The 10,157-nt window shown below is 52.2% G+C and overlaps 2 protein-coding genes across 2 annotated transcripts in view; both read right to left on the bottom strand.

Annotated features, from left to right (window-relative positions):
- Positions 1–705: 705 nt before the first annotated feature.
- Positions 706–5,048, bottom strand: TAF9B (TATA-box binding protein associated factor 9b). The gene is made up of 7 exons (XM_079319316.1): positions 4,963–5,048; positions 4,805–4,886; positions 3,928–4,064; positions 2,474–2,608; positions 1,797–1,878; positions 1,203–1,316; positions 706–874 (listed from the first exon to the last, which is right to left on the bottom strand). Exons 1-7 carry the CDS (start codon positions 5,011–5,013, stop codon positions 714–716), a joined length of 762 nt encoding a protein of 253 aa, XP_079175442.1. The 5' UTR covers positions 5,014–5,048; the 3' UTR covers positions 706–713.
- A 2,013-nt stretch (positions 5,049–7,061) lies between these two features.
- The window catches only part of LOC306808548 (fibronectin type-III domain-containing protein 3a-like), a 39,084-nt gene continuing 35,988 nt past the window's right edge, over positions 7,062–10,157 (bottom strand). Inside the window, exon 27 of the mRNA XM_079319216.1 lies at positions 7,062–9,563. Coding sequence (XP_079175342.1) covers positions 9,243–9,563 — 321 coding nt within the window. The 3' untranslated portion in view covers positions 7,062–9,242. The remainder of the gene's footprint in view (positions 9,564–10,157) is intronic.

The raw sequence follows: 10,157 nt of genomic DNA, 5'->3' as shown, positions 1-10,157 counted from the left end.
TACATTTTTCAATTCCAAAAGAGACACCTGTCTTTCAAACCAAGACAGAAATAATGTCCTGCTCTAGCAGCACACCCCATACCCAGAGCAGTTACAGGATGGTGCCTGAGGCAATAATCAATAAAGTGCCAATAACAGACAGGGCAGCTCTAAAGCTGCTGGGATTGTTCTGTAGGAGGTGCTGTTATAAATGGAAATGAATATCTGATGGGTGCATTATAGATGTGGCTGTTTGTACACATAAATATAAAATACTTTCAAAGTGTAACACGAGAAAGAATCGCATAGTTCTGTTTATATAGAAATACATAAGTATGTACAGTTAAAAAAACTCTCCTCTTTATTTCCCAAATGGGGCCTTCCCACCCTCTGGAGTCTGTCTGAAATCCATGGGAAGGGCTCCATAAATCCCATAGAAAGAGCTCCCATAAATCCCATGGGGAGGGTTCCATGAATCCCATGGGGAAGGTTCCATGAATCCCATGGGGAAGAACTCCTTAAATCCCATGGGAAGGGCTCTGTAAATCCCATGGGAGGGCTCCCATAAATCCCATAGAAAGAACTCCATAAATCCCATGGGAAGGCTCTGTGAATCCCATGAGAGGGGCTCTGTGAATCCCATGGGAAGGGCTCTGTGAATCCCATAGAAAGAACTCCCTAACTCCCAAGGAAAGGCTCTGTGATTCCCAAGGGAAGGCTGTGTGCCGTGGCCCTCACAAGGCGTCGTAGTCGTCGTCGTCCTCGTGTTTCCTCTTGAGCGGGGCGGGCTCGGCGGCGCCGGGCGGGACCATGTTGGTGGTGATCAGGATGTTCTTGGGGCCGATCAGGGAGGGGTTGATCAGCACGTTCTGCACCGTGGGGGTGGTGGGAGTGGCTGTGGGAATCATGGCAAGGGGTCACTGCAAGCTTTGGAGCAATCCCTGAATTACTGCATAGAATGTTCATCCCAAGAGGGAGGATGGGGAAATGTTGGGGGGTGAGGGAGCTGCCCAGGGTGGTGATGCTCTGCTGGGAATGGGAATTAACACTGCAAATTCCTGGAATGAGGGAGAGGAATTCCACCAGCTGTGGCTGCCCCATCCCTGCAAGCGCTCCAGGGCAGCCAGAGCAGCATGGAGGGTGTGTCTGTGCACAGCAGGGGGTGGGAGTGGGTGAGCTTCTCCCTGCCAAGCCCAGCTGCCAGCCCAGCAATCCCAGCGTACCTGATTTGGCAGCAGGCTGTGAGGAGGGGATCTGCACGGTGAAGCGCTGCCCCGCCAGCGACACTGGCGCGCCCACCTTGGCTGCCACCGACACGGCCTGGGCTGAGGGGGCACCTGCACAACAGCCAGCAGGGGCTCAGACAGACCACAGACACCCCCACTGCTCCCTCCACACTGCAGCCACAGGGGCAATGCCCAGGAACACAAGAGCTGCACATTTGCTCATTTTGCCACCATAAACACACACTAATTTTAAGGGCGCAGTTCTAAATTTTAAGATCTTTTTAAAAAATGGCTTTTAAATCCAGCATCATACTGGCATTGAGGAAAACAACCCTAAATTTAGGTAAAGTTCTTGAACAGTCCCTTAAAAAATTTATCACAAATACAGAATATATGTCATGCATTTATGTTTAAATGCTATTGCAATAATAAAGATTAATTAAAGAAATTAACTTTCTGATGCTGTCAAACAATATAAGGTCAGGCAGTCCCTGATATACTCCCTCAGGGCTGAAAAGTGTTTTAAATTATTCCTCTTTATTTTTCCTTCCCAAAATGAAGGTGGGAATCCCCTGTGGAGCTGATTCCTACCCAAAGTGGGAGTGCTGGGCCTGCTGCTCACGGCGCCCACGCTCAGGCGAGGGACTGTGATCCTGCCTGCTGTGGAGGAGACCTGTGGGGAGAGAACCAGGCAATCAGGGAATGGCCTGGAATAAACAGGAAAGTCCCTCCCCATTGAGACATTCAGAGCTTCCCAGTAAAGGAAATATTCTCCTTCTAAAGCAGAAACAACTGAGGTGGAAGTATGAAATATTCTTTAATATCTATACCAAAGCCTGACTTGTGCCTCTGGCAACCTGACAGCTGCTCCTGGATGTCAGGAGGAATTTCTTCATGGAAAGGGTGGTCAGGCATTGGAAGGGGCTGCCCAAGGTAGGTGTCCAGGGAATGACTGGACATGGCACTCAGTGCTCTGGTGGGAATCAGGCACAGGTTGGATTTGCTGATCCTGGAGGGCTTTTCCAGCCTCAGTGATTTTGGAATTCTGCAGTATCTCTGTAACACCACAACATCCCCATACTTTACATTTTCCCATATTTTAAAACTTCCATTTAAAATCAACCAACAACATTTGCCAATCCAGCCTGGACACCGAGCAAACACGCACAGGCCAACGCTCACCCACACCTTGCAGAGGTGTGGAAATGTGGAAGTGAGCAGCACTCCCAGCCCCAGGGGTGAAGCCCCAGCCCCTGAGCCGTGCTCACCTTCTTCTGCAGGGATTTCAGGCGGTAGTTGGGGGCAGTCAGGCAGTACCTGTCGGGCGGCAGCCGCGGGCCCGAGTACGGCTTGATCAGCGGCAGCGGCGTCTGGTTCTTCTGGCGGGCGATGTCCAGCAGGAACTGCGGGGACACGGCCACTCCCTGGGACACCTGGGACATCCTGGGACATCCCTGGGTCCCAGCCACATCCCACATCCCTGTGACATCCCTGTGGCATCCCTGTGACATCCGTGTCCCAGCCACATCCCTGCGTCCCTGTGAAATCCCCACGTCTTGATGACATCCCTGTGTGCTGGTGTCCCTGTATCCCAGCCACGTCCCTCTGTCCTGCCCTTATTCCTGTGTCCCAGCCTCATCTTTGTGTCCCAGTGACATCCCTGTGTCCCCATGACACCCCTGTGCCCCAGTCACAGCCCTGTGTCCTGGTGACATCCCTGTGTCCCAGCCACATCCCTCTGTCCTGCCCTCATCCCTGTATCCCAGCCTCATCTTTGTGTCCCCGCCCTGTCCCCGTGTCCCATCCCTGTGTCCCTGTGAAATCCCCGTGTCCCATCCTCATGTCCCCGTGTCCCATCCCTCTGTCCTGCCCCATCCCTGTGTCCCATCCTGGTGTCCCTGTGTCCCCGTGTCCCCATGTCCCTGTGTCCCGGTGTCCCTGTGTCCCCGTGTCCCATCCCGGTGTCCCATCCCGGTGTCCCAGTGTCCCGTGTCCCGGTGTCCCATCCCGGTGTCCCATCCCGGTGTCCCATCCCGGTGTCCCAGTGTCCCGTGTCCCGGTGTCCCATCCCGGTGTCCCGGTGTCCCGTGTCCCGGTGTCCCCGTGTCCCATGTCCCCGTGTCCCGTGTCCCATGTCCCGTGTCCCGTATCCCCGTGTCCCCATGTCCTGTGTCCCGGTGTCCCCGTGTCCCGTGTCCCCATGTCCCGTGTCCCCATGTCCCCGTGTCCCGTGTCCCGGTGTCCCGGTGTCCCCGTGTCCCATGTCCCCGTGTCCCATGTCCCGTGTCCCGTGTCCCATGTCCCCGTGTCCCATGTCCCGTGTCCCGTGTCCCCGTGTCCCGTATCCCCATGTCCCGGTGTCCCCATGTCCCGTGTCCCCGGTGTCCCTGTGTCCTGTATCCCCGTATCCCGTTGTCCCCGTGTCCCGTGTCCCCGGTGTCCCTGTGTCCCCATGTCCCGTATCCCCGTGTCCCGGTGTCCCCGTGTCCTGTGTCCCCGTATCCCGTGTCCCCATGTCCCGTGTCCCCGTGTCCCCGTGTCCCGTGTCCCCATGTCCCGTATCCCCGTGTCCCATGTCCCGTGTCCCGTGCCCCGTGTCCCGTGTCCCCATGTCCCGTATCCCCGTGTCCCGTGTCCCCGTGTCCCGTATCCCCATGTCCCGTGTCCCGTGTCCCCGGTGTCCCCGTGTCCCCATGTCCCGTGTCCCCGTGTCCCCACGCACGTCGCGGGGCGGGGGCGATGTGAAGGCCTGGTCGGTGCGGCACTGGATCGCCAGCCGCACATCGTCCGCGTCCACGCTCGACTTCTTGGCGTGGCTCGAGTAGATCTTGGCGTCCTCCAGGATGGTGGTCACGTACCCTGGGGACAAACACGCTCGGGGTCACACCAAACGCTCCCAGCCCATCCCCCGGGCTCGGGAACGCTCCAGGGCAGGAATTCCTGCAGTGCCCAGGGCCAGCCTGGAGCAGTCTGTCATAACTGATAAATGATCCGTGCTCATCAAAGTTTTGGAGTTTGTATAAACAGAATGCTTCAAATAAGAAAACAACTTGGACCTAGATAAAGGGAAATAAATGGTCAAACCCACTCTGTTTAAATGCCCCCCATTATGAATATTGTGTATACCAGTTTGTAAAAGAAAAAAAAAAGGGGTTTTCCATAATCTGAAAGGTTTTTTTGCAGAATCAGATTTCCTGCCTTTGTGTAATCAATTGCAAACTATCTGCTGAAGATCAGGCTTCCCACTTCTCCGGGTTTTTATCCACCAAGAGCAGATGCTTACATGACCAATTGTCCCAAGAGCTGTCCTTTGACCAGCTCTGCTTACCTTGCAGAATTATGACAGCAAAACAATAACAATTATTGATTCCTACAAGGAAAACCATCCTGTAAAAAGGGAGCTGCAAACCCGGCTGGGCGGTGACCCCTGACCTTTCCCCAGTCCATATCCAATAAAGCAATGTGAATTTGGCTGAATATGGAGACGTTGTTTCTCATTTATAACAGTCTGGGACAGCGGAAGGTGTCCCTTGCCAAACTTTCATTCTGTGGTTACTTTTAACGAGGTTCCCCCGCTCCTCCCGCCCGGCCCCGCTTACTGTAGGCGAACTCCAGCATCTGGTTGATGACGCGCGGCTCGTACTCGGTGATGCCCATGTCCTTGAGGATCTGCGCCATCACCTGCGGGGGGACACAGGCACCGCTCAGCCCCCCGGTAGCTCCCGGTCCCCCCGGATCCCCTCAGACCCCGCGGTACCTGCGCGTCTTTAGGGGCGCTCTTGGGAGACGCCATCTTGGCCGCCTCCATCGCTTCCGGTCATGTGACACAGAGGGCGCGGCTACGGCGGCCGGGAGGGGCCGTTACTATGGAGACGCGGCCGGAAAAGCTCGTTACTATGGAGACACAACCGGAAGAGCTCGTTGCTATGGAGAGGCGGCCCGGCGGGGTTGCCATGGAGACGCGGCCTGCAGGGCAGGAATTGATTTTGTTATAAATATTCCTGTAGGCCGCTGATGCACCGCTGAATTAAATGATTGTTTTCCCGCTCCCCCTGCTGCAGCCCAGTGCCCCCGGCTGAGGCAGGAGGGGATGTTTTGTTATTAACAGCTCTGAGGCCACTTTTTAAATTGCCAGGATTAACTAAAAACGACAGTGTGTCCCCACTGTTCTGAAAATAACAGCTTCCACTCTGGAATTTTGTCATAATTCTGCAAGGTAAGCAGAGCTGGTCGAATTGGGACAATTGGTCATGTAACCATCTGGTCTTGGTGGATAAAAACCAGGAGAAGTGGGAAGCCTGATCTTCAGCAGATAGTTTGCAATTGATTACACAAAGGCAGGAAATCTGATTCTGCAAAAAAACCTTTCAGATTATGGAAACCCCTTTTTTTTTTTTTTTTTTTTCTTTTACAAACTGGTATACACAATATTCATAACAAGGGCATTTAAACAGAGTGGGTTTGACCATTTATTTCCCTTTATCTAGGTCCAAGTTGTTATCTTATTTGAAGCATTGTGGTTTATGCACACTCCAAAACTTCTATGATTAATATGAACCATTTGTCAATTATCACACAACTAAGCAGGTAGTTCACTTAGTATAAACAAAACACACTTATGACACTCTTAAAGCAAATTGCATGGGCAGCACAGGCTGGCCCAGGGGAGAGCAGCCACCCTCTGCCTCTGCTCAGACACTGGGGCTGCTCTCAGCAAACACAAATGGGGCCATGGAGTGTCCTGGCCCTGGAATCACCTGTGGAGAAACGGGAGCACAGCCTGGGCACGTGGCTCTGCTCAGCGTGCAGGATTTCAATCCCAGCATCTGAAATTCCTGCAGGTGCTCAAGGCCAGGATGGATGGGGCTTGGAGCAAGCTGGGATAGGGGAAGGTGTTCCTGCCACAAAATGAGCTCTAAGGTCCCTCCCAACCCAACCCACTCCATGATTCTATCAAATTTTACTGGGCTTTTCTTCCCAGACAGGATCTGTTGAGGTGTTCAGGGTGCAGCCATGCAGAGCCCTGGCACAAGGACAGCTTTTCCTGTTGGGAGGTGTCCAAATCTGCAAGAACAACCCCAGCCAGAGCTTCTGCCTCTTGGAAAGGGCAGCAGGAATCTCCCCAACGTCAGATCTGGGATTTGCTGGACAATGCAGTGCCCGTGCTCAGCTCTGACCTTTCCAGCACCAATCCCACACTATTTGGCTCCACAAAATTGACTTTTGAGCAGTCCTTGGGAGCAGCAGAGCTGCAAAGAGCTGAGCTCTGAGGAAAGGGAGATTTGTTCTGTAGCTGACACCTCTCTCACTTCTGCTAGAGCCCCACTCCCATTCTGGAGGAATTCTGAGGACTGTGGCAGGACACATCCTCTGCTGGGTGTCCCTGCTCCCAGCTTTTGGGATTCCCCACTCCCCTTGCCTCCTCCACCCCAGCATTTACCAGTTCCTCATCCCTGATGATTCCTGAAGTGCAAAGTTTATCCAGGCTGTGTCCAGCTGTCTCTCTGGGAATGATGATCACATAAAGCCTTTTCCATCTTGCCTTCATCACATTATTAAGGCAATTCCACACTAGAGCAGCAAATGCTGGGGAAGAGCTCAAGGGGGAAAGGCCCTGAGTCAACACAGAATGATGGAAAATTGGTAATCAGCCCCAAAGGATTCAATTTCCAGTATCAAAGAACTCTTCTAGCTCACCTGGGAGCTGCAGGTCCCTCCTGCAGCAGGAGGAGAAATGGAAGTGATATTCTAAGGGTCCCAAGTGAATTCAGCTGATGACACTGAGCATGTTCCCTTCCCTTAAATTACACATGACACAAGTGAGACTAAATCCCACAAAACCACAGGAGCTCAGAGTCAAATTTGAATACATTTGTATTATTTATTGGCTGTATTAAATATATTATCTATTTGATAGTTACAATTTAGTAATACAATGCATGGCAGCTTTAACATACGTTTGAGATACCTCAAAATTGACAATACAAGAAAACTGAAGATACCTAAAATACATTAATGCCACGAGGGTACATCCTTCTGGAATGGACAACAGCTGATGGAAAATCCATATTGCAGTATAAATCTGGGTATTTTCTGGAAATATGAGCATTTTGTGGCAATTACAAAAGGATTTGATTTCATTTTTTAGCAGTGGTGACTTGTTAGTATTTACTCTGCAATCCTAATTTCAGGACTATTATTGCCAAATAAACCTCTACAAGTTGGTTCTAAGGAGTTAAGAAAAGAACCCTTTGGCAACAGAGATTTGCTGCAGGCAGTTTTATCTGCTAAAAGGAGACTATCAGGAAAATAATTGACAGATTGTAAACTCTTCTGCAAACTAGAGACTAATATCTGTATAAAACTCTGACACTGGAGGGAGAGATTTCTATGATATAATAAATGATTAACTTAAAGTTCTGCTACAAGTAGAACAATACATTCAAACATACATTTTTTTTTCTTTCCAGGACTTTTAATCAAAATAAATAGAGTACAAAAATGAAGAGTATGCTTTGAAAGGATTAATTTCAGATTGCACCATCAATCTACTGTGAAGAGGATTAAGTGATACTAGGTCATAATTTAGGTTTTCCACATCTGAAATACAACACAATGCCTCAAACTCTAACACAACGTTATTCCTCAACTGCTGTAGGAGAAAGACCCTTAAAAGTGATTAATTAATTACTGGAAACACATTGCCTGTAGCTCTGTCACATCCACTCTCCCACCCACAAGTGCATGGCTCTGATGGCCAAAGTGGAGCCACAGACTTTGCAAAACACCTTAAATTACCATTCTGTGGCACGTTCCAAATGCTGTTGGCAAGACCCATCCTGAAACATTGGAAATCTGTGAGTTCCAGCTTTCAAAAGCTTTGATCTAACGGAGCCAGGAGCTGCCAGGCTCCTCCTCAGGGATTCACAAGCACATGGAACACAACAGTCAAATGTAGTGCACAGTGTCCACAAAAATATCCCCCAGACGACCAGGACAAGTTTCAGACAAGTTCATAGCAGGCTGAACATTCCCAACAGGAAAACCATGGAATGTGAAGCTGCTACCACTGGGGTAGCAAGTTTAAAACATTGTATAAATGTTATCTAAAAAGAGTTCTCTCACGTACAATTTGCTCGTTGGGGTTAAGTTAGAAGGGCACCCAAAGCAGGCTGAACTTTTTTAGTTTTTAGGTTAATAATAGTACAAAAACATTTGCTCAGTTTGAGCCAAATAGTGTAACATTTATCATAAATGCACTCTTTCTCCTTAAAGACAACTCCTGTGCTGTTCTGAGCACGCTGCACAGGGAATTATTTTTCTCTCAGGCACTGAGAGTGAAATGTGGATTGGGCCAAAGCTGCTCAGGACAGCAGGAACATTTGGGGCAGAGCCTTTCCTGGGCATCCCGGCCGAGCACCACGTCCTGCTGGCATTGGTTTGGATTAAAACCCTAAAAAACCCTGGCACCCTCTACTCCAACACTTGAAATGATTATTACTGAATCCCAAGTATTAAAATAACTGTAAAGTAGTAATATCACTAAGTCAATATTCTGCTTTCCTTCTACAGTCTAGTAAATGTGGTATGCTCTAGTAGGCTCTGCAGGTCTGCTCTAAGCTCAAGCACTCGTGCTGCTGGGTTTTCATGGGTATCGATGTACAGCGGAGCCCGAGGGGCAGCCAGCGCCTCCCGCTGCCCTGGCGGCGCTGGGAAAGGACAGTTCCAGCAGTGCCTTCCCTCTCCAGCTGGGATGGGATGGGATGGGATGGGGAGAGAGCAGCGTGCACACCCGCCAGCTGCACCTAAGGCAGCCGACTGCTGTTCTCTACCAGCTCGCCCTGACTGCAGAGAGCCCAGCATCACCCTTTCTACAGGAAATCTGTGTCCAGCGTTCGGGAAGGATCTGCCGAGCCGGCCTGGCCAGCAGCAGGAGCGGGAACGCAGGAGCGAGGGGCTCCCGGCGAGGATTCCATCAGCGAACCCACCGACACCGCCGGGCGCTCGCACGGGCGGCCGAGCGCGGCCCGCTCCGCCCTACTTGATGACGAAGTGCTGGATGACCACGGCGAACAGGATGGCGACCACGGCGAAGCCGCAGAGCAGCGCGATGGCGATGGCGCGCTCCTCGCGCGGCCGGGCGGGCCCGGGCCCGGGGCCGGGAACGGGGCCCGGGGCGGGCTCGGGGCCGCGCTCCCGGCGCTGGCAGCTGAAGGCCGTGCTGGGGCTGAAGGGGCCGCAGAGCTCGGCGCCGCCCGGCAGCGCGGCGCAGCGGCGGCCGGCGCACACGCGCGCCCGGTACTCGCAGCCGCTCTGCGCCGCGGGCAGGCGGAAGCTCGGCTCGGGGCCCTTGTACACCTGCGGAGACAGGCCGGCGTCAGGGGCCGCGAGCGGGGCACGGCCCAACGGCACCGGGCCAAACTTCCCGGCTCCTTTCAGTGGACTTCTCTCAGGCAACTCTCACTCCTTCCCTCATCGGCAGCTCCACACAGCACTGACTCCTCCTCTCCTCTCTGCAAGTTTCATTCTTCCTTCTGCCTGCCGGGCTGAACCCCAGCCTGTCCCTTGCTCAGCATCTTCTCACCTTGTCTGTCCCCTGCAGGACCACATGTCCCTTCCTCCTCACAGAGCCAGCAGACTCTTAAACTGCAGCAGACTCTCAGTCTCACACTGCAAGTACACCTTAGCTGACCCACTCTTTTATAACCCCCATCCTCACTGGGCAGGCAAGGCTGCCTCTACTTCTAGGTAATCACTACAGCTGTAATTAACTGGGAAAGACTGCCTTCTGCATTGTCCTTTTCTCCTACAGCACCTGGAACTGCCTGTCCTGCTCCAGGCTGTGTGGTGCTGGGCACAGCCTGCAGTTGCTCTCCTCCTCTCCAGACTCATAAAATCACAGCTTAAATCTCTGGATAATTCATTTACATTTTCTGCCACACCCCACAGTGA

Source organism: Erithacus rubecula (assembly GCF_903797595.1).
Source record: "Erithacus rubecula genome assembly, chromosome: 15".
Lineage (NCBI taxonomy): Eukaryota > Metazoa > Chordata > Aves > Passeriformes > Muscicapidae > Erithacus > Erithacus rubecula.
Note: the sequence above shows the minus strand (reverse complement) of the source record. Positions and strands in the feature narration are given on the sequence as shown.

Bases quoted from the DNA above. Each gene is read 5' to 3' on its own strand.
- TAF9B (XM_079319316.1), bottom strand. From the start codon at position 5,013: ATGGAGGCGGCCAAGATGGCGTCTCCCAAGAGCGCCCCTAAAGACGCG. The intron at 4,887-4,962 runs GTACCGCGGGGT...GTCCCCCCGCAG, and splicing joins GCGCCCCTAAAGACGCGCAG to GTGATGGCGCAGATCCTCAA. The intron at 2,609-3,927 runs GTGCGTGGGGAC...GTGTCCCCGCAG, and splicing joins CATCGCCCCCGCCCCGCGAC to TTCCTGCTGGACATCGCCCG.